The sequence below is a fragment of the Nicotiana sylvestris genome, chromosome 4, assembly GCF_000393655.2.
Source record: "Nicotiana sylvestris chromosome 4, ASM39365v2, whole genome shotgun sequence".
Lineage (NCBI taxonomy): Eukaryota > Viridiplantae > Streptophyta > Magnoliopsida > Solanales > Solanaceae > Nicotiana > Nicotiana sylvestris.
Window position 1 is genome coordinate 159,747,001 of NC_091060.1, and position 24,561 is coordinate 159,771,561.

The 24,561-nt window shown below is 37.0% G+C and overlaps 1 protein-coding gene across 7 annotated transcripts; it reads right to left on the reverse strand.

The window, feature by feature from the left end:
- Positions 1-12,742: 12,742 nt before the first annotated feature.
- LOC104234163 (uncharacterized) lies at positions 12,743-23,868 on the reverse strand. Of its 7 annotated transcripts, XM_009787684.2 has the most exons (12): positions 23,665-23,868; positions 19,141-19,256; positions 16,902-17,048; positions 16,720-16,810; positions 15,933-16,209; positions 15,602-15,841; positions 15,424-15,522; positions 15,047-15,193; positions 14,541-14,610; positions 13,851-13,980; positions 13,236-13,747; positions 12,743-13,155 (listed from the first exon to the last, which is right to left on the reverse strand). In XM_009787684.2, exons 5-11 carry the CDS (start codon positions 16,021-16,023, stop codon positions 13,706-13,708), a joined length of 819 nt encoding a protein of 272 aa, XP_009785986.2. In that variant the 5' UTR covers positions 16,024-16,209; positions 16,720-16,810; positions 16,902-17,048; positions 19,141-19,256; positions 23,665-23,868; the 3' UTR covers positions 12,743-13,155; positions 13,236-13,705. The 7 variants fall into 7 exon arrangements, with proteins under 7 accessions (XP_009785986.2, XP_009785987.2, XP_009785985.2 ...); XM_009787685.2 differs by having other exon boundaries at positions 16,720-17,048; positions 19,141-19,234; XM_009787683.2 differs by lacking the exon at positions 16,720-16,810.
- Between the last annotated feature and the right edge of the window lie 693 nt (positions 23,869-24,561).

Here is a 24,561-nt window from a genome sequence, read left to right on the forward strand (position 1 = left end):
AGATATGACATGCTCACAACAAACATAGTTGAGTCAATGAATTCTGTCCTATTAGAAGCAAGGGAGATGCCTATATTAAGAATGATGGATTTCAATCAAGTGAAGCTACAACGTTGGTTTTATGAAAGAAGAAATGAAGCAGAAGGAACTTTTTATGATGTTTCTTGTTGGGTAGAGGAGGAATTGAAGAAAAAAATAGATTTAGCATTACTTTGAATGTAAGTATTATGTTCTATGTTTACCTTATGATTTTAATATAATTTAACATAATGTACTAACTTATAATTTTTCAACATTGAAGGTCTTCCCTGTTGATTCATGGCGTTCTAGAGTTGAAGAAGAAGGAATAACTTTCTTGGTAGACTTGAACCAAAGAACATGTTGATTGTTTTCAGTTTCAATTCGATGAATTACCAGTAGGACATACTGATTCTTGGATTGTACCAGAGAGTGTTAAGTCACAAATTGTTAAACCTCCAAATTTCAAAGTGCCACCAGGTAGAAGGCAGAAGAAAAGACATATTCCAGCTACCGAGTCATCAAAAATAACATTCAAATGTGGTCGTTGTAGAAGATTTGGTCATAATAGAACAACTTGTATATATTCTCCGGCAGTCCATCCATTTTCAAGAAAGCATAGAGAATAGTAGATATATCCACTTATGTTTATCGACTCTTTTAATTTTTTGCTATAAATTGGATTCATTTAGATTATTCTCATTTGAGCAGATGTCTGAATTTTCAAAATTTCTTTCTGCTTACTTTCTTTTTGTTTCTTTTGAGTTCAAAGATTTAAAGTTAAGGATAAAAGTCCGTAAGTTTGACATGCAGGTTCAAGAGTCAAGGACATGAAGTCCTTAAGTTTGAATTACACGTTCAAAAGTTCAGGACATGCAGTCCTTAACTTTGTGTTCAAAGTTCAAAAGTTAAGGAGAGGCAGTCCTTAACTTATAGTTCAAAGTTCAAAACATAAGGACTGTCTGTCCTTAACTTTGAGTTTCAAGTTCAAAAGTTAAAGACAGACAGTCCTTAACTTATAGTTCAAAGTTCAAAACTTAAGGACTGTCTGTCCTTAACTTTGAGTTTCAAGTTCACAACCCTTAAGTTTGAATTACACATTCAAAACTTAAGGACAGACAGTCCTTAACTTTGAGTTCAAAGTTCAAAGGGTAAGGACTGTCTGTCAAAGTTAAGGATATGAGTCCTTAAGTTTGATGACCCAAAGGGTCATCACCTGTTTTTTTATCCATTCCGAGCTTCCGAGGCCTTGAAAACCTCATTTGCAGTCGTCTCGATTTGCGTGCGCAGTCCGGGAGCGTAGCCGGAAGCTCAAATATGAAATTCTGTGAAAATTTGCTAAGTTTTGATATTAAAATGAATAAATTTGACTTCGGTCAATATTTTGGGTAAACGTATCCGGACTAGTGATTTGACGGTCCCGGGAGGTCCGTAGGAAAATATGGGACTTGAGCATATGCCCGAAATCGAATTCCGAGGTCCCAGGCCCGAGAAATGAATTTTTGAGTAAAATTATTTTCTGAAAAAATTTAAGGAAAATGGAAATGAAATTTGATTAGAAAGTGATAGTATCAGGCCCGTATTTTGGTTCTGGCGCCCGGTACAGGTCTTATATATGGTTTAAGCACTTTCTGTAAAGTTTGGTTGAAAACAGACGTCGTTTGACGTGTTTCGGACTCGAAATGGAAAATTTGATATTTTATGAATTTGAAAGAATTGTTGGATTTTAAAGCTTAATTCGTGCTATATGACGTTATTTTGGCGATTTGATTGCACGGTTAAGTTCGTTGGATGTTGTTGAGTTAATGTATGTGTTTGGTTAGGAGCCCCGAGGGCTCGGGAGTGTTTCGGAGGTGTCTCGGAGTGATTTCGGACTTAGGAAAATTGCAGAAAATTGCAGAAATAGTACCCGTGAACAGTACCCATGAATAGTACCCCCGTGAACAGTACCATGAATAGTACCCCGTGAACAGTAGCCCATGAACAGTAAAAATGCGTGAACAGTAACCCCGAAAAACATTCTTGGCTGAATGTCCCATTTTCCATTTTTAGCAAATTGGAGCTCGGGGAGAGGCGATTTTTGGGATATTTTCAGAAAAACAACGGGGTAAGTGTTCTTAACTTAATTTTGGTTAGATTACCCGAATCTATTACTAGTTTTGACATTTAATTGATGATTTTAGTTGGGAAAATATTGAAAACTCTCTTGGTTTAATTTGAAGATTTGAGGGTCGAGTTAATGTCGGATTTTGGTAAAATTGGTATGGTTGGACTCGTGGTTGGATGAGGTTTCATACTCCGTAATTTGTGTCGGGTTCCGAGACGTGGGCCCCACGGGCGAATTTTTAGTGCAATTTCGGATTTTAAATGGAAAATGTAGCATTTCATATGGAATTAATTCCTATAATTTTTATTGACTTAATCGAATTATTTATGACTAGATTTGAGAATTTCGGGCACGAATTCGCGAGGCAAAGGCTTGTTGGAATTTTGAATTGGTTGCAAAGCGAGGTAAGTATTTGGTCTAACCTTAGCTTGAGGGAATAGGAGCTGAGTCTTAATTGCTACTTGCTATTTGTCGAGTACGACGTATAGGCATGGTGACGAGTATCTATACATTGGTGTCTAGCATGACCGTAGGTCCTTATATGACGAATGTTCGAATTTGGTTATATCTTCCATTATTAAATGATGGCTTCTATATGTTGTGAAGTGCATGTGAAAGAAATAGTGATATTTAATATTTGAGGAGCGTTGGCTCAAGTTATAAAATGAATTACTAAGTAAGAAATGAAAGAAAGAGAAATAATTATTGAATTATTCCCTTGCCGAGATAATTGTGGAATTGTTGATATATTCCTTGCCGGGAATTTTATTGTTAATTGTTGTGCCCTTATTGGAATCCCGATTATTATCCAGTTTACTTCCTTGCCCCTTATCTGTGATTGTTGTTTGGGTGAGGAAGAGTGATAAAGCACGAAGGGTGATGCCGTGTATTGTTTGATATGGTGAAGAAAGAGTGTGAAACACGAAGGGTGATGTCGTGCCGTACGATGTGCCATCCGTACTGATATCTATTGATTATATTGTGAGGAAAGAGAGTAAAAGCACGAAGGGTGATGTCGTGTATTGTTTGATATGGTGAGGAAAGAGTGTAAAGCACGAAGGGTGATGCTATGCCGAACGATGTGCCATTCCGTACTGATATCTATTTATTATATTATGAGGAAAGAGAGTAAATGCACGAAGGGTGATGTCGTGTATAGTTTTATTTTATATATTGCTTGGGTGAGGAAGAGAGTAAAAGCACGAAGGGTGATGCCGTGCAAATTGTTGATTCCTTTTGATACTTGTTGATATTATGACTTTGTTGTCTCCTTCTTTTATTGAATATTTCTATTTGAAACTGTTACCTCCCCACAACATGTTTCCCCTCCCACATTGATTGGTTGCTTCCAGTACTTCCTTTGTTGTATATATATATATATATATATACTTGAACTGTACAGGTTTATTTGATTGTCTGGTCCTAGCCTCGTCACTACTTCGCCGGGTTTAGGCTAGGCACTTACCAGCACATGGGGTCGGTTGTGCTGATACTACACTCTGTGCTCTTTTGCACAGATACAGGATTCAGACAGCAGCAGTAGCGCAGATGTGAGCAGTCAGACTAGTGAGACACCGAGGTAGCCTTGCAGGCGTCCGCAGGCCCCGCGTCTCCTCTATTTATTATTTTAGTTTGTTATCTCATTGTATTCGAGACAAACAATTTATTATTTTCTTTCAGATGATTGTATTCAATATTCTTAGAAGTTCGTGAGTAATGTGACACCAGTTCTTGGGTAGAGATTTATGTTGGATTCCGCATTTACATTCAGTCACTTTAAATTAAGTCTTCTGCATATTTATTTAATTCAGTCTTTTTTTATGTTATTACTAATATTTGATAAAAGAAATAATTTATAAAAGATAAAATTAGTTAAGAGTTAGCTTGCCTAGCTCTCATTAGTAGGCGCCATCACGACTCCCGAGGGTGGAAAATTCAGGTCGTGACAAGTTGGTATCAGAGCTCTAGGTTACATAGGTCTTACAACTCACGGACAAGCTTAGTAGAGTTTGAGGGATTGGTACAGAGACATCTGTATTTATCCCCCAGGGGCTACAGAGTTAGGAAAAACTTCACATTGTTCTTTCTTGTCGTGCTGTTTTGTTTCTCAATGCTAATTGAATTTCTACTCTGTTCGTTCGCAGATGGCGAGAACATGCACTTCCTCATCTACCACTCAGCAGCCCGAGCCCCCAACAGCATCTCCCACGAGGGGCAGAGGGCGAGGCCGTACTAGAGGCTGAGGTAGGGGCAGAGCTCAGCCCAGAGCAGCAGCACCAGCGGTGGAGCCTCAGGTTGACTTTGATGATGAGGTTCCAGCCCAGGGAATTTCGGTGGGCCCAGCTTAGGTCTCAAAGAGGTTCATTGCCACCCCAGTTCTTCAGGACGCTCTGGTCCGATTGGTGGGCCTCATGGAGAGTGTCACCCGAGCGGGTTTGCTTCCAGTAGCACCAACCACTTCTCAGGCTGGAGGAGGGCCCCAGACTCCTGCTATGCGCACTCCGGAGCCAGTAGCTCCCCAGGTTCAGGTTCCATTGGTTCAGCCAGCTATGGCGGTTCAGCCGGGTGTAGTGGCTCAGCTCGGCGATGGAGCGGCTATGTCCGCCGATGCCTTGTGGATATTGGATAGGTTTACTAAGCTCTTCACTACCACTTTTAGCGGTGCATCTTCTGAGGATCCCCAGGATTATCTAGACAGCTGTCATGAGGTTCTTAGGAACAGGGGCATTGTTGAGACCAATGGGGTTGATTTTGCTGCATTTCGCCTATCTGGATCCGCCAAGACTTGGTGGAGGGATTATTGATTAGCCAGGCCAGCCGGGTCGTTATCTTTGTCATGGGAGCAGTTTTCAGCGTTGTTTCTGGAGAAGTTTCTCCCCGTTACTTAGAGAGAGGCCTATCGGAGGCAGTTTGAGCGCCTCCAGTAGGGTTCCATGACGGTCACTCAGTATGAGACCAGGTTTATTGATCTAGCCCTCCATGCTCTTGTCATACTCCTCACCGAGAGAGAGAGAGAGAGAGAGAGAGGGCGATGAGGTTTATTGATGGTCTTATTCAGCCGATTTGTCTTTAGATGGCCAAGGAGGCCGGGAGTGAGATCACATTTCAGGAGGCGGCCAATGTAGCCCGCCAAGTCAAGATGGTTCTGTCACAGGGAGGTTGTCATGGGTCAGATAAGAGGCCCCGTTACTCAGACAAATTTAGTGGTACCTCGTCTGGAGGTAGAGATTCGTATGGCAGAGGACATCCTCTCAGGTACTTCCAGTCAGCTCTCCAGGTTTCCCATGGTACTTCAGGTGGTCGTGGTTCTCACACACACTATTCTGATCAATAGCCTTACAGTGCACCACCAGCTCCTATCGATGCACCGCCGCTTCAGAGTTTCCGAGGTGGTCATTCAGGTCGACAGGGTCAGCAGCCGAGAGCTTGTTACACTTGTGGTAAACCAGGTCACATTGCCAGATTTTGCCCTCGAGCACCGGGTAGTTCTCAGCATCAGAATTCTCGTGCCATGGTACTGGCACCAGGTGTTCCACAGCCCGCCCAGCCAGCTAGAGGTGGGAGTAGAGGTGGAGCTCAGACCGCTAGAGATGGAGGCCAGCCAGCAGCAGGCCGTCCCAGAGATATGGTTCAGGGTGGTGAGGCCCAGCCCTGATGCTATGCTCTTCCAACCAGGCCAGAGGCTGAGTCTTCAGATGCAGTCATTACATGTACTATTCTGGTTTGTGATAGAGAGGCTTCAGTGGTATTTGATCCAGGGTTTACGTATTCGTATGTGTCCTCTTATTTTGCACTGTACTTAGTTGTGCCTAGTGATCCACTGAGTATTCCTGTTTATGTGTCTACACCGGTGGATGAGTCTATTGTAGTCGATCGAGTTCATCATTCCTGTATTGTGGTGATTGGGGGTCTTGAGACCCGTGTTGATTTGTTGCTTTTAGATATGGTCGACTTCGATGTTATATTGGGGATGGACTAGTTATCACCTTACCACGCTATCTTGGACTGTCATGCCAAGACTGTGACCTTAGCCTTACCGGAACTGCCCCGTTTAGAGTGGAGAGGGACTCCTGGTCATTCTACTCGCAGTGTTATTTCGTATGTGAAGGCTCGACGTATGGTCGAGAAGGGGTGTTTGGCTTATTTGGCTTATGTTCGTGCTTTGGATGCTTATGGAGATATGGCTTTGGTAAAGATCTGCTTAGCGTGTGCTTTCTTGGGTGCTACTTAGAATAGAGATAGTCAGACTCTAACTTGAGAATGTTATAGCGCTGTGAAATAAGGACATTCTGATCGACCCGATTGGCTCTCATTCTGGTTTGGCGGAAAGGTGAAAAGCACTAAATCTTTCTTATTCCAATGTTGAGGTCCCCTCCATTGATTCTGTGCTCGTGGTTCGCGAGTGTCCTGAGGTATTCCCTTCAGACCTTCCGGATATGCCACCCGATAGGGATATTGATTTCTGCATTGATTTGGCTCCGGGCACTCAACCCATTTCCATTCCGCCATATCGTATGGCCCCGCCAGAGTTGAAAGAGTTGAAGGAGCAGTTGCAAGACCTACTTGAGAAGGGTTTCATTAGACCCAGTGTTTCACCGTGGGGTGCGTCGATGTTGTTTGTAAAGAAAAAGGATGGTTCGATAAGAATGTGCATTGATTACCGGCAATTGAACAAGGTTACAATCAATAATACGTATCCACTACCTAGGATTGATGATTTGTTCGATCAGCTTCAGGGTGCCAAGGTGTTTTCCAAGATAGACTTGAGATTTGGCTACCATCAGTTGAGGATTAGGGCATCCGATGTCCCTAAGACAACTTTCCGCACTCAGTACGGACATTATGAGTTCTTGGTTATGTTATTTGGGCTGACAAATGCCCCAGCAACTTTCATGGATCTGATGAACCGAGTGTTCAGACCTTATTTGGACTTGTTCGTGATAGTCTTTATTGATGATATTCTGATATATTCCCATAGCCAGGAGGAGCACGAGCAATACCTTAGAGTGGTTCTTCAGACTCTGAGGGATAGTCAGCTATATGCTAAGTTCTCGAACTGTGAGTTCTGGCTGAGTTCAATTGCATTCCTAGGTCATGTTGTATCAACAAAGGGTATTCAGGTTGATCCGAAGAAGATTGAGGCAGTCAAGAACTGGCCTAGACCAGCATCAGCTACAGAGATTCAGAGTTTCTTGGGATTGACAGGCTACTATCGTCGGTTCGTGGAGGGGTTTTCATCCATTGCAGCCCCGATGACCAGGTTGACCCAGAAGGGTGCCCAGTTCAAATGGTCAGACGCGTGTGAGGCAAGCTTTCAGAAGCTCAAGACAGCTCTGACTACGAGACCGGTATTGGTTTTGCTCACAGGTTTAGGGCCTTATATAGTTTATTGTGATGCTTCTCGTATTGGGCTTAGTGCAGTGTTGATGCAGGGTGGCAAGGTCATTGCCTATGCCTCGCGATAGTTGAAGATTCATGAGAAGAACTATTCGGTTCATGATCTAGAGTTGACAGCCATTGTTCACGCATTGAAGATTTGGAGTCATTACCTGTACGGTGTGGCATGTGAGGTATTCACGGATCACAAGAGTCTTCAGTATTTGTTCAAGCAAAAGGAGTTGAATTTGAGACAGAGGAGGTGGTTGGAGCTGTTGAAAGATTATGATATCACTATCTTATATCATCCGGGAAAGGCTAATGTGGTGGCCGATGCTTTGAGCAGGAAGTCGGTCAGTATGGGCAGTCTTGCTTATATTCCGGTCGGTCAGAGGCCGCTTGCTTTGGATGTTCAGGCCTTGGCCAATCGATTCATGAGGTTGGATATTTCTGAGCCTAGTCGGGTATTAGCTTGCACGGTTGCTCGTTCTTCATTATTGAGGCGTATCCGTGATCGATAGCTTGATGATCCCCATTTGTGTGTCCTTAGAGACACGGTGCAGCGTGGAGGTGCCAAGCAGGTGACCTTAGATGATGATGGAGTTTCGAGATTGCAGGGGCGAGTTTGTGTGCCTAATGTGGATGGGCTTCGGGAGTTGATTTTAGAGGAGGCTCATAGCTCCCGGTACTCTATTCATCCGGGCGCCGCGAAGATGTATCATGATTTGCGGCAGCATTATTGGTGGCGTAGAATGAAGAAGGATATTATTGCATGCGTGGCTCGGTGTTTGAATTGTCAGCAGGTTAAGTATAAGCATTAGAGACCTGGTGGTTTGTTTCAGAGGATTGAGCTTCCCGAGTGGAAGTGAGAGCGAATCACTATGGACTTCGTTACTGGACTTCCGTTGACTCGGAAGAAGCTTGATGCAGTTTGGGTCATTATTGATAGGCTAACCAAGTCAGCGCATTTCATTCCTGTGGCAGTCTCCTATTCATCCGAGAGTTAGCTGAGATTTATATCCGGGAGATTGTTCGGCTTCATGATGTGCCGGTATCTATCATTTCGGATCGAGGCACGCAGTTTACCTCGCGTTTCTGGAGAGAAGTTCAGCGAGAGTTAGGCACCCAGGTGCAGTTGAGCACAACATTTTATCCTCAGACGGACGGACAGTCCGAGTGGACTATTCAGATATTGGAGGACATGCTCTGAGCTTGTGTTACTGACTTTGGAGGTTCATGGGATCAATTCTTGCCTTTAGCAGAGTTTGCCTACAATAACAACTACCAGTCGAGTATCCAGATGGCTCCTTATGAGGCTTTATATGGTAGGCGGTGTCGATCTCCGGTTGGATGGTTTGAGCCGGGAGAGGCTCGGTTGTTGGGTACAGATTTGGTTCAGGAGGCCTTAGACAAGGTCAGGATCATTCAGGATAGGCTTCGTACAGCTCAGTCCAGGAAAAAGAACTATGCAGATCGTAAGGTTTGAGATGTGGTTTTCATGGTTGGTGAGCGGGTATTGCTCCGAGTGTCGCCTATGAAGGGCGTGATGAGATTTGTGAAGAAGGGCAAGCTTAGCCCTAGGTTGATTGGTCTATTTGCGATTCTTGATCGAGTGGGAGAGGTGGCTTATAGACTTGCATTGCCGCCGAGTTTATCATCCTTGCACCTAGTGTTTCATGTGTCTATGCTTCAGAAGTATCACAGCGATCCATCCCACGTGTTAGATTTCAGCACTGTCCAGTTGGACAAGGACTTGTCTTATGAGGAAGAGCCAGTGGCTATTCTAGACCGGCAGGTCCGTTAGTTAAGATCCAAGAGTTTCCCCTCTATTCATGTTCAGTGGAGAGGTCAGCCTCCTGAGGCTTCGACCTGGGAGTCCGAGTCCGACATGTGGAGCGGTTATCCTCATCTATTCCCCGACTCAGGTACTTCCTTCTTCTGTCCGTTCGAGGACGAACGGTTGTTTTAGAGGTGGAGAATGTGACGACCCAAAGGGTCATCACCTGTTTTCTTATCCATTCCGAGCTTCCAAGGCCTTAACAACCTCATTTACAGTCGTCTCGATTTGCGTGCACAGTCCGGGCGCGTAGCCGGAAGCTCAAATATGAAATTCTGTGAAAATTTGCTAAGTTTTGATATTAAAATAAATAAATTTGACTTCGGTCAATATTTTAGGTAAATGTATCCGGACCAGTGATTTGACGGTCCCGGGAGGTCCGTAGGAAAATATGGGACTTGGGCGTATGCTCGGAATCAAATTCCGAGGTCCCAGGCCCGAGAAATAAATTTTTGAGTAAAATTATTTTCTGAAAAAATTTAAGGAAAATGGAAATGAAATTTGATTAGAAAGTGATGGTATCGGGCCCGTATTTTGGTTCTGGCGCCCGGTACATGTCTTATATATGGTTTAAGCACTTTTTGTAAAGTTTGGTTGAAAACAGACGTCGTTTGACGTGTTTCGGACTCAAAACTGAAAATTTGATATTTTATGAAATTTGAAAGAATTCTTGGATTTTAAAGTTTAATTCGTGGTATATGACGTTATTTTGGCGATTTGATCGCACAGTTAAGTTTGTAGGATATTGTTGAGTTAGTGTATGTGTTTGGTTAGGAGCCCCGAGGGCTCGGGAGTGTTTCGGAAGTGTCTCGGAGTGATTTCAGACTTAGGAAAATTGCAGAAAATTGCTGAAAATTGCAGAAATAGTACCCGTGAACAGTACCCATAAATAGTACCCCGTGAATAGTACCTATGAATAACACCCCGTGAACAGTAGAAACGCGTGAACAATAACCCCGAAAACATTCTGGGCAAAATGTCCCATTTTCCATTTTTAGCAAATTGGAGCTCGGGGAGAGGCGATTTTCGGGATATTTTCATAGAAAACAACAGGGTAAGTATTCTTAACTTAATTTTGGTTAGATTACCCGAATCTATTACTAGTTTTGGCATTTAATTGGTGATTTTAGTTGGGAAAATCTTGAAAATTCTCTTGGTTTAATTTGAAGATTTGAGGGTCGAGTTGATGTCGGATTTTGCTAAAATTGGTATGGTTGGGCTCGTGGTTGGATGAGGTTTCATACTCCGTAATTTGTGTCAGGTTCCGAGACGTGGGCCCCACGGGCGAATTTTTAGTGCAATTTCGGATTTTAAATGGAAAATGTAGCATTTCATATGGAATTAATTCCTATAATTTTTATTGACTTAATTGAATTGTTTATGACTAGATTTGAGAATTTCGGGCACGAATTCGCGAGGCAAAGGCTTGTTGGAATTTTGAATTGGTTGCAAAGCGAGGTAAGTGTTTGGTCTAACCTTAGCTTGAGGGAATAGGAGCTGAGTCTTAATTGCTACTTGCTATTTGTCGAGTACGACGTATAGGCATGGTGACGAGTATCTATACATTGGTGTCTAGCATGACCGTAAGTCCTTATATCCCGATTATTATCCAGTTTACTTCCTTGCCCCTTATCTGTGATTATTGTTTGGGTGAGGAAGAGTGATAAAGCACGAAGGGTGATGTCGTGTACTGTTTGATATGGTAAGGAAAGAGTGTAATGCACGAAGGGTGATGTCGTGCCGTATGATGTGCCATTCCGTACTGATATCTATTGATTATATTGTGAGGAAAGAGAGTAAAAACACGAAGGGTGATGTCGTATATTGCTTGATATGGTGAGGAAAGAGTGTAAAGCATGAAGGGTGATGCCATGCCGTACGATGTGCCATTCCGTACTGATATCTATTGATTATATTGTGAGGAAAATGAGTAAAAGCACAAAGGGTGATGCCATGTACAATTTTATTTTATATATTGCTTGGGTGAGGAAGAGAGTAAAAGCACGAAGGGTGATGCCGTGCAAATTGTTGATTCCTTTTGATACTTGTTGATATTATTACTTTGTTGTCTCCTTCTTTTATTAAATATTTCTATTTGAAACGGTTACCTCCCCACATCATGTTTCCCATCCCACATTGATTGGTTACTTCCAGTACTTCCTTTGTTGTCTATATATATATACTTGAACTGCACAGGTTTATTTGATTGTCTGGTCCTAGCCTCGTCACTACTTCGCCGGGGTTAGGCTAGGCACTTACCAGCACATGGGGTCGGTTGTGTTGATACTACACTCTATGCTCTTTTGCACGGATACAGGATTCGGACAGCAGCAACAGTAGCGCGAGTGTGAGCAGTTAGATTAGTGAGACACCGAGGTAGCCTTGCAGGCGTCCACAGGCTCGGCGTCTCCTCTATCTATTATTTTAGTCTGTTATCTCATTGTATTCGAGACAAACAGTTTATTATTTTCTTTCAAACGATTGTATTCAGTATTCTTAGAAGTTCGTGAGTAATGTGACACCAGTTCTTGGGTAGAGATTTATGTTGGATTCCACATTTACATTCAGTCACTTTAAATTAAGTCTTCCGCATATTTATTTAATTCAGTCTTTTTTTATGCTATTACTAATATTTGATAAAAGAAATAATTTATAAAAGATAAAAGTAGTTAAGAGTTGGCTTGTTTAGCTCTCATTAGTAGGCTCCATCACGACTCCCGAGGGTGGAAAATCCGGGTTGTGACATTAAGTTTGACATGCATGTTGAAAAGTTAAGGACAGGCAGTCCTTAAGTTTGAATTACACGTTCAAAAGTCCAGGACAGACAGTCCTTAAATTTGTGTTCAAAGTTCAAAAGTTAAGGACAGACAGTCCTTAACTTATAGTTCAAAGTTCAAAACTTAAGGACTGTCTGTCCTAAACTTTGAGTTTCAAGTTCAAAAGTTAAGGACAGACAGTCCTTAACTTATAGTTCAAAGTCCAAAACTTAAGGACCGTCTGTCCTTAACTTTGAGTTTCAAATTCAAAAGTTAAGGACATGAGTCCTTAAATTTGACTTGCAGGTTAAAAAGTTATGGACAGACAATCCTTAAGTTTGAATTACACGTTCAAAAGTTAAGGACATGCAGTCCTTAACTTTGAGTTTAAAGTTCAAAGGTTAAGGATTGTTTGTCCTTAACTTTACAAAATTTAAGGATAGGAGTCCTTAAGTTTGACATGCAGGTTCAAAAATTTAGGACATACAGTCCTTAACTTTGTGTTTAAAGTTCAAAAGTTAAGGACAATTGGTCCTTAACTTTGAATTTGAAGTTCAATTACACTTAGTCATGAACTAATACTAACAAACTCAATGGACAAATCAACACTTGAGAGAAACAAAGAAATTAATAACATGATGCCTTGATATTACTTTTGAAATTGTAATTTTGCATAGCTGTGACAAAAAATTATGCTAAGCAAACAAAATATAAGTGACTTTTGAGGAATTTACAGAATATTTCAGAAGTTTTCTAAACTTGCAGAATTCATATAGATTCTTTACAGCAATTTTATACAAAAGATCAGCCACAACTAACTTTCTTTACAACTAAACTACAACCCCTTTGGACATCAAGTTTCATTTTCACTCTCATAATCATCGCCAACATTTTCTGGTGGTGTATCATAACCAGAATTTCTTTTCCACTCACCATGTGCCCAAAGATTTGCGGCAAGTTCTTTTCTAAAGTCTTTTATGTCTTCAGGTTGGAATTTCTCCACATCCTTTCCAATCATCAACAACTCCACATATTTGATCAGGAATACACCACAATCAGTCCTAAGAAAAATGTAAGATATGCAGTGAATAACAATAAATCTAAAGTACATATAAATAATATAACAAATAACAACACGTACGATCCAGAGTAGTGTGGTGATCTTTGCCACTGAATATCAAATTTGTTGAAGGCATTTCCAAAAGACTTGTGATGTTTGTCAAACTGTGAGAACTTTAGCAAGTGGGGGATCATGTGTTCATATATTTCCATGTGATTCATTCCTGCCTCATATGGCTCATTATATATGGAATCGTATACATCAATCTTTTTCTGATTCAAGTCCAATACCCTCAAAAGAAAGTGTGTCACAACATTATCATCTTCTGAAGGAAGCCGACATGGAAAAAAGATTTTGTCAACCTCTGAACAAGCAATTCCACATCTACGACTGTCCCCTCATACATATGGTGTCAGAAACAACTAATTATCACCAGCACACCAAAAGTCATCAGTAGCATCTTCACTGAAATCCTTATACACAAACACCATATAGTTATCAAAAAGAATATCAGTAGTTGTGCAACGAAAAGGATGGTCGCGAGGGTGGTATCACTCCTTCTTTCTCAGATAATATAGGGCAATGTCAATATGCTTCATAAAAAGGCAAAAAATAAAATGAATCCATCAGTCATAAAATAATTATAAAGTGATAAATTAAGAATAAAGAAAATAAATGCCTTGCGAATTATCTAACCTTATCATCAAGTACAAAGCTACTATCTGAAAGCTCAAGGAAGAACATTTTGCTACTGATTTTTTGATGATACAATTTGTATGGATTCTTTCTCACACCATTATTATCAGCATATATATTAGTTTGTCCCCTGAAAATTTTAAAAATATCAGAGTTAGAAGTTAGTCCTGAACTTAGCCTTTCAAGTTGAAAAATTAAGGACAGGCAGTCCTTAGTTTTGAATTACAGGTTCAAAAGCTAAGGACACTTGGTCCTGAAGTTTGAGTTTCAAGTTGAAATTAGACTTACAAGTTTAAAAGTTTAGGACACTTTGTCCTTAACTTTGAGTTCAAAGTTCAAAACTTAATGACTATCTGTCCTTAACTTTGAGTATCAAGTTCAAAATTAAAGACAAGAGTCCTTAAGTTTGACTTGCAGGTTCAAAAGTTAAGAACATGCAGTCCTTAACTTTGAATTACAGGTTCGAAAGTTAAGGACACATGGTCCTGAACTTTGACTTACAATTTCAAATGATCAGGACACTTAGTCCTGAACTTTGATTTCCAAGTTGAAAAGTTAAGGACACTTGCTCCTTAACTTTGATTTTAAAATTCAAAAGTTAAGGACACTTGGTCCTAAACTTAGACATACAATCACAGAAGTTAATTTAGCAATTTCAATATCAATACTGAAATACATTAAGGTACTTACTCTGTTTTGCGACCTCTCCTTTTCTTCTTGCCCAACCGCACAATGAATTTCTTCAATAATTTTGCATCATCTGTGGCATAATGAAAAATACACCTATGAGTATATGTTGATTTTATCCATCCTGAACTCTTGGGAGTATTTTGATTGTCTTCCATCGATGTTCCTGTTTTTCTTTCCTGATCAAAAAGAGATTTCAACTGCCAACTAAGCTTCTTGTTCCTTTTACCTCGACCAAGCTCTTATTCAACATTTCCTTCAACTCCATAGATAAACCCCCATCAATGCTCATTTGTGTACTTGGAGGAGTAGGAGTAAGAATAAAAAAAGACGGACCATCATAACCAATACTATCTCTCTTTCTTTTCCTCGTATATTGGTTAAGAGCTTCATAATTGTTTTCCTCTACAAGAAACACTATATATATATATATATATATATACCTCGAGTCGTCAAATGAAGAGACAAAATTTCAATTATGAATATAATATTTAGGACACAATCAATACCTGTCTTCTTCACACTGCCTTCTTGTGTTTTTTCAACAGACAATTCAGCTAACATATTGCTTGCATCATTTTCTTTATCTTCCAACTGCACATTTTCTTTATCTTGCAATTGTTCTCCATGTTCTTCAGTTGCAAGTTCACAAGATTCTGCAGAATATTTACAAGAGCTAACACAATTAGTACTTGTTACTAATCTTTGATTAAAACAAACATGTATAAAATTTAAAAAAATACTGTCTAACCGTTTGCAATAGTCAAGATCATCCCAATTAAATCATTATCTTCACTAACATTTTCTTGGGTTCAAATATTGTCGGTAAGAGAGGGAGGTGTAGAGAGATCACATGTTCCATCTATGCATTTGGAAATAATCTCACTTCTGCTTGTTCCTTCGGTATTTTCTACGTCTTGAGATTGTACTCCACTTTTCTCTTGATACTCCACTCCAGCTTCTTCCCTTGCAGCTTCAAAAGATTCTGTAACATTTGCAATTAATACCCATTCTAATAATTCACTAAAACAAATATTCAATATATAATGAAAATTTTATCTAACCTTGATTGGCACAAGTTTGAACTCCAAATTTCTCTTTATATGACAGAGGTGTAGACAAATCATATGTTCCTTCTAAGCATTTGCATACAATCTCACTGACACTTGTTCCCAATGGACTTTCTAAATCCTCCTGAGATTGCAATCCACATTTACAAATTTTTTCTGTTACTCCTGTCTCATTTGGATTTTTCTGGTCTTGACATTCTCCTACATCTTCAACTTCCACTCCATCAATAGATTCTACAAATATTTGTAATCACAAAAAAGTTTCTATGTATTACGCTATTGAATATAAATTTCAATGAAAAAAAATTCAAAATCTATATCTAACCTTTCCCAATATCAGTGACGTTCTCAGTTTCATCATCTAGATATGCATCTCTAAAATCGCTTTCATACTGAACTTCTGCATGCATATCCATATCATCACGTTCATCACCACCTGCATCTTTATTGATTGTAACAGTAGGCTATGTACTACGACAATGATCATCAACTCCATCTTTAGTAATTGGAACACTAGATTCTCTTTCTATGTTCCTTTCATCAGGTTTCACATAAATCTTCAACAAAGTATCAAGCTTTGTTCCTAGACTTTTCTTTAAATCCTGAGAAAGAAAGTAAGTTAGATAGTTAAGGACAGGTAGTCCTAAACTTCAAGTTACAAGTAAAGAAGTTAAGGACATACAATCCTTAACTTAGAGTAACAAGTTCAAAAGTTAAGGACATGACATCAGTCCTTAACATTGAATTCCAAGTTAAAAAGTTAAGAACACTTGGTCCTGAACTTCAACTTTCAAATTGAAAAGTTAAGGACACTTGATCCTGCACTTCAAGTTTCAAGTTCAAAAGTTCAGGACCACTTGGTCCTAAACTTCAAGTTGTAAGTTCAAAATTTAAGGACACTTGGTCCTAAACTTCAAGTTTTAAGTTCATAAGTTAAGGAGAGGCAGTCCTTAACTTATAGTTTTAAGTTCAAAAGTTAAGGACACTTGGTCCTAAACTTCAAGTATTAAGTTCAAAAGTTAAGGACAAGCAGTCCTTAACTTATAGTTTTAAGTTAAAAAGTTAAGGACACAAAGTCCTGAACTTAGACTAACTGAAATTAATGATATTACCATGATTTCATTCTCAAATTCTGATACAGCTATTTTCTGATTTATTCTAGTAACTTCAGCTTGCAGATCCTTCTTAAAACTCTCTGATAATCTCTAAATCAAAAAACATAAAAACAAAAAAGTCTTGCAAGCAAAAAATAATCAAATAAAAAACTAATGCTATTCAAAGGCAGAAAACTTACTTTAACAATTTCCTTAAGCATGGCTTCATCAAATTGTGTGGAAGAAGGCATTGAGCTTTGATCTTCAGAAATTGGCTCTTCCACACTAATAGGCTCTGTATCTTCTTGAACATGAATAAATGGTGACACCTCGATCAACTTATACAACTATAATATAACAAAAAATAAACATAACTTTTCAGAACTATAACAAATAAATAAAAAAATAGCTAGTAATTAGATTAACTTACATTTTCATTATGGAAGTATTTTTTACATAGAGAATCATACTGTGGAGATTTCATTTCCGAATAACATTACATCCAAGGATAACCAAATTCTTGGAAGTTCACAAATTATTTTTCCTTGAAAATAGGAATTACTTCCATAATCCAAACACAAAAGGCAAAAGGAAAGCCAAGTATAGTGTAGCTATCCTTGTCTTTATATTTGTCTTTCTCTTTCTCATTCTCATTCTCATTCGGCTTCAAACAACTCTTCAATGATTTTAGTAAAGTTTCATAAGAAAGAGAGCACCGGTTGAAAAAAGACCAGAGTTCATCATCGTCTACAATTTTCATTATCTGCTCGGACACATTCCTATTCTTCCTCTTGCCCATCAAAACAGATTCAACAAAATAAATTATTGCCAAATTCACAGCATCATCATCGCTGCCTACAAATTATGCAGTTGTACCATGTGGGTGACTGGTAATAAAATTAAACAAATCACCCAACTCAACTCTATCCTTTCCGGGGAAATAAATTTTCGAAAGCCTATTCTCTTTTTCATGTAAACCTTTTATGTCTGGTGAGGAATAACACTTTAAACCAGTAATTATATGAAATGCGTCACGTGTAAACTTAATTTCACGGTCAAAAACCTTGAATGTCATCGAATCAGGGCCATTATTTACAATTTCTGAAAGCAATACACAGTGAATAAGTTTACCACATAACTTCACACTTTCTAATCGTAAAAAGTTTCCGAAAATACCATCCCTCAACTTCTTCCACTGTCTGTTTGACAAAAAACTTTTGATTGTTTTCTTATACTGTAAATCTCCTTTCCAATAGATCATAAAATTACGCCAAACATCAAAATCGAACATACGATCTCCTTCCATTATCACACGACAAAGAAGGAAAAAGAAAATAAAGATTAGGACTTACAGTTAATTGGAGGGACTTGGTCCTTAACTTCAAGTTTCAAGTAAAAATGTTAAGGACAAACAGTCCTTAACTTAAAGTTTCAAGTTGAAAAGTTAAGGACAATAGGTCCTGAACTTCAAATTCGGAGTTCAAAAGTTAAGGACACTTGGTCCTTAACTTCAAGTTTCAAGTTAAAAAGTTAAGGATAGACAGTCCTTAACTTATAGTTTCATGTTGAAAAGTTAAGGACAGACAATCCTTAACTTATAGTTTCATGTTGAAAAGTTAAGGACACTTGGTCCTGAACTTCAAGTTTCAAGTTCAAAACTAAAGGACACATGGTCCTTAACTTTGAATTCCAAGTTCAAAAGTTAAGGACACTTAGTCCTGAACTTTTAATTACAAGTTCAAAAGTTAAGGATACTTGGTCCTTAACTTAGAGTTACAAGTTAAAGAGATAAGAATAGGCAATCCTTAACTTATAGTTTTAAGTTTAAAAGTTAAGGATACTTGGTCCTTAACTTAGAGTTACAAGTTAAAAAGATAAGATAGGCAGTCCTTAACTTATAGTTTCAAGTTGAAAAATTAAGGACACTTGGTCCTGAACTTCAACTTTCAAGTTCCAAAGTTAAGGACACTTGGTCCTTAACTTCAAGTTTCAAGTTAAAAAGTTAAGGACACTTGGTCCTGAACTTCACTTTCAAGTTCCAAAGTTAAGGACACTTGGTCCTTAACTTCAAGTTTCAAGTTCAAAAGTTAAGGACACTCAGTCCTTAACTTTGAGTTCCAAGTTCAAAAGTTAATGTCGTTTGGTTCTTATCATTTATGAACATAGTTAACTAAAAATTCAAAAACACAGTTAGCTTATGAATTCCTACGACTATATTTATGAAATGTCCTTACATAATCAAATATATTGATTGAACCACAAACACATTTCACATTTCAATACCAAAAAGTTCTGAATAACAGCATCACAAAAATACGCTACTTCTCCGACACTGAATCAACTTATAATGATCATTTTTGAAATTTCACACATACTTGACACATCATTGATCGCGATTATACATATACAAAAAAAAAGGAATAAAAGAAAAAAAATTACCAGTTCGATCGTTCGATGCAGAGAAGATGACAGAGAAGATGAAGAAGGAGAAAGATTAACTGCAGCTCGTTTGCATGCGAGGATGATACAGATGCTGAGAACACACGAAACTTGCCCTGAAATATTCGCTCTCAAATTTTTCCTCTTCTGAATGAATAAAACAAGGGTTTGGGAATATAAGAATTGAAGAAAGGGTAAAACTGACTTTTTCCTATTAGTAGTGGCTTTTTTTGCTGAGCATTATAATTAGTGATAAAAATTAAAGACCCCCTTAATTAATGGCTACTACACACCATTTTTACGATAAAAAAAGAATAAGAATTACTGGGCCTAGCTCAACAGCAATCGGTTCTTTTCCAGTGGAGTGAGCTCTCTTGTACTTACCCCCAGTTGGGATGTATGTGTTTCTAGAGAACAAGGGTTTTGTGGATGAAGGAAGTTGGATACTTTTTGACTTATGAAGCCATGACAAATGTTGTTTGTCCCTTTTTATAATAAATGTGAAATGAGAACTTGATTTAGTTTTACGGATTTTGGATCGTATATCTCAACTCAAGGTTGCAACAAACTTATGGTTGCAGAAATTCCATGTTAATTTTATATAGTATTTCTCAGTCACTAAGTTGCTCTTTCTATTAACTGTGAATTGGAGTTAGTTTGTGGACTTGGGAGCATATATTCAAACTCAATGTTACAGCAATTGACAGTTTCATGAAAACATTCAAGATATGAGTTTCACACTTTTAGTTTCCCGAGGGATGGATGCCCCTTTGTATTTAGTATATGATAAAATCACTAGATGATGCAATAACAACATCTCTATTGTTGAGAGACTCTAGTTAGTAGTTATAATATCTTGAAAACTTAGTGTAAGGTGCATTAACTTAGAAATAAGAATGGTTAGCCTATGTTCATTGCATGCTTTTAAAGTGGGATTAGATAACTTCTGGTCCTTAAGATCTTGTTGATAGTGAGTTTTAATCTTTGCAGTTGATTCATCCAATAATAAATGTTAAGAACATGAAATTCTGAGTGGAGTTAGTTACTACACTTGTTCCTGTTACATCCTGAATTTTGATGCACAAGTAATAATTGAATATATATATATATATATATATATATATATATATATATATATATGACAAAAAGGTAAAGCTGGATTTGAAGAGGAAATGTGATGTATTGAAATATCTTGGCAATGAGTTTGAGACTCTGTTCTTTCACTTTCCTGCTGTCGACGCCAGTCTGAGTTTTATTTTTCTTAACTAGTTTCTTTTCTCTTTCTAGTGCTATATCTACTTCAAATTCGTCTGGTATTACTTCTACTGTGCTTTCCGTTGTATCGTCTATTTCCTTTTGGGTAGAATAATTATAATTATTAAATCTAATTGAGGTTTCTCCTTTTGAGTTTGTATACATTAAATGCGATTCTGGCTTAAATTTTTTGGTTTTGCAAAGTCTTCTAAATTCCATTCTAGTCCAGCATATTCTTCTGGATTTATTTTAATAGGCTTTATTAGTTTTATTCCTTTATTTCCCATTACCTCGACTACATCGTCTACTTTAATTTTGAATCTTGTATTACTACTTGTTGCCATTTTTCCTATGAAACCTACACATATTAATAAATTATTTTCATTGTTCATTTCTTCATATCCTTTAGTCTGTATTCCTATTTTAATATTTTTTCCAAATTCTGCTAAATTTATCATAAAATCTGGGCTGATATAAAATATTCCTCCATTATTTGTCATGTCTACTTCTGTTAAACCTAGTATGGATTTCTTTTAATCTGACCATCTGTCATCATATACTACTACTAATACCTTAGTTCCTAAGTTTTTTCTAGTTAATCCTTTTAATCCGATTACTATTAATCTCATATGCATTAAATTCCTTTTATAGTTCTTTATTTGTCTTACTGAATCTGGGTTTGTTAAATTTATTGTAGCAACTTTACTTCCTATAGCTGATAATTGTTCTTCTCTGTAATGTCTATATAGTTGAGAATTATTTGAAAAATACCCTGTATTATATAATATTTTTGGATTTAGTAACCTTAGTTGATTCTGCTGAAAAATCTGTATGTCTTTGTCTATATCTATTATTTTATCTAGTTTCTGATTGTCATCTTGTTTTTTTCTAGTTATGATTCTTGCTAAAATATTATTACCTATTCTATTATCTGAAAAACTTACTCTTGATCTTTCTTCGTTTCTCCCACCTGGAAGAAAGTCCATTTTTGTGGTTTTCTTATTTTAATTCTATCTTTTTGTGGTGTTATTTCAACTCTTTTTAATTGTTCTATTAGATCGTCAACCTTTTGAATTTCTGTTTTTATCTCTTTTTCTTTAATAATTTTATCTAGTTTTTATTAATTTCTAGAAGTAATATTATTAAAGTATTATTTTGTTTTATTATTATTTGATCTGCCTTTCCTTGAGGGATATAACTAGTTAGTCCTTCTGGGTTGGGTTGAATTCTTTCTGTAAGTTTTAATGCTTCTTCATATATTGGATCTAATTCTATATCACTCATGAAAGAGCGATTTCCTTTATTTTGTCTATTTCTTCTTTTAAAACATTTATCTCACTTTTTAGTACTTCTACTTGATCTGTTATTCTTTCTATTAGCCTGGTCGTTTGTATTTCTAATTCTTGAGGTTTTTCCGTAATAGCTTTAATTAATTTTTCTATTTCGTTTTTCGTAGGTATTTTTTCTAGATTAAACTTATTATTTAAATATTGTATTTTTCTGTCTATTTCTAGTTCTTGTGATTTTATGAAGTCTAAATTTTGTTCTAGTTTCTCTAGAGTCTTTTTCTGTTTAATTTGTAATGCTTCTACTAGTTCTAGTATTCTTATTAAATTTTTATTATTTTCTTATGTTTTTTCTCCAAAATTTATTATCAAATCTACTATTGTATTATATTGTTTGTCTTCGCTATGTAATATATGTTCTCCACTGCTAAAATTACACTTAATTACCGTATTATCTTTTACTATTCTATACTTCTTTTCTGGATATATTTTTAAATCTAAATATTCTAGGTTTTTTAAGGTAGCAATATTGTATATCCTAAGGGTATCCAAATTTGTCTTTTCTTAAAGAACTTTATTCTTTGATTTTGTGAATATATTTCTCCTTCTATACTTTGTATTTCCCACTCTAAAGCTGATATAGTTTCTAAGCTAATACTTCTTTTAATTATATAACTTTGTTCTCTATTTATTTTGGAATATGATACTTCTATTTGTTTAGCTAGTTCTAGAGTTGATGATAGTAGTGTTTTAGTTCCTTTTAGTATTTTCTTTAGCTCTTCTTTTCTGACTATATCTCTTCTTAAAAGCCAATAGTTAAAGGCTATTTCTTTGGCTATAGGATGTTGTCTTAACATATGGTTTTACCCTAGTGGAATATATTTTATCTTATTTCTAGTTGTTTGAATATAATTTTTCTCCTCTTGTATTTCAATACTTGTTCTTTCTATTTCATGCAAAAAGGAAATTTTGAAAATCCTCGGTATTAAAAATATCTAATTCTAATTCTAATATTCTTATATATTTTTTATAATTTCTAATGGTCTTATAGCTAATATATATCATATGGTGACGGTAACTTATATATTTGGAGAACAATAATTGTTTCATACACTGTTTGGTCCAAGAAACTTCTTGCTCTGATACCAGAATAAAGGGGGATTAAAAAACAATAAAATATAAAGGGGGAGTTTTTTCAGGTAAAATAAATATTGTCTAGTAGTATATTCTTCTCCTTCTTTGAAACCTTCTTCTCTGATAGTGGGAGTAGATTGACTGATGATATCTGAATATTTCCGATATTAGGTATAGTTGTTTTCTATATTTATCTAAACAGATTCTGTTATTTTGTTCTAGGTAGATAAAATGTACTGCTAGATCTATTATAGAATAGAATCCACTATCTATGTCTATTATAAATTCTTCTAAATTTTGAGTAAGGCTTCTAGCAAAACTTTCTGGATGAGGGTAGTTGTTGCGGTTATTGGACATTAATAGTAAAAATTCTTTGCAGTTAAATCTTATATTTGTGAAAATCCTACTCGGTACTCTCTCTCTTTTATTCTATAGACTTGTAAAGTTAACATATTAGCTAAATTATGAACTGATATTATCCCGTAACTTTTTTTTTTACTCTGTTCATCTCTTCTTCCCAATCGTTTAAAGATTTTACTCTTTTCTTAACTTCTATTTCTTTAACCTCACCCGGCCATAGTTAAACACTTATACCCTTCTTTATCAATTGGGTTTTAACCAGTTTTTCCTAGAAATTTACAGGTTAATCCATCATATTTGTTAAGAAATTGGGAAGTTAACCATATACTAAGAGTGTTATATAATAATTTAATGTACAAACATAGTGTTAACTAACTAATAATTATAAGAACAGTAAAATACAAACTAATTAACAATCATAAATTTAGTAAAATACAAACTGGGGTAATGTTTATCAGAAACATAATTTAGATAAAGATGAATAACTTACATGCTTATAGGAGAGAGATTTCCCTTTCGGGAAACCCGAAAACCTTACTGAAAACTTTGAAAATTACTTCGTACAAGCTGATGAACTTATTTTTCTTACAAGCTTAGAGGAGAAGGGAAAATTACTATATTATACATAGAGGTATTTTACAAAGATGGTTGAGAGTTTTTGGATAGTTTTTGATGAGAGGATGGGTTTTTTCGAATGGTTCTTGTTTTTCGAATAATTCCTTTTCTCTTCCTTCTTCTCCTTTTATGGATAGAGAGTTTGAGTCGGACTTGAAAATTGGATTTCAAAATGTTTTAGGAATCCGTCTATCAAGCTTCGCAGGGTACAACTTTGGGCCCCATCTGCACGTTGCTTTGTCGAAGATTCCTTTTTTTATGCACTATTTTAGTCCACTCAACTTTTTTGGCTTGTCTTTTAGTGTCATTGTCTTGTCACATCTTATGTCATCTTTTTATCTCCGTCTTTTAGCACAACTGTCTTCTTTTCTGGTACAAGTCTTTTCTTCGTCTTGTCTTTCTTTCCACGTTTTCATTATTGGTATGGTCTTCTTTTTGTATTGTTGGTCTTGTTCTTTGCCCTGTTCTGATGGTTTTATGTATCTAGATTATGGATGGCTTCTGAGTCGAAACTCATACCAGAATCATAATCATTCGGGTCTGGGGCATCTTGATAATTTAGATAGTCATTAGTTTCTTCAGAACTTTGTTCCCTTCCTGAATTTAATCTCGGACTTGGACTTGGACTTGGTTCCGTTATAGGACTTGGACTTGGACTTCTTGGACTGAGACTTGGATTTTTAACTATATGCTTGTCTTGTTCTTCTTTTTCTTAGAAAAAATTCTCTAATGTCTGTTTAATTATTTTTTTTATTTTCTCATTTTTTTCCCT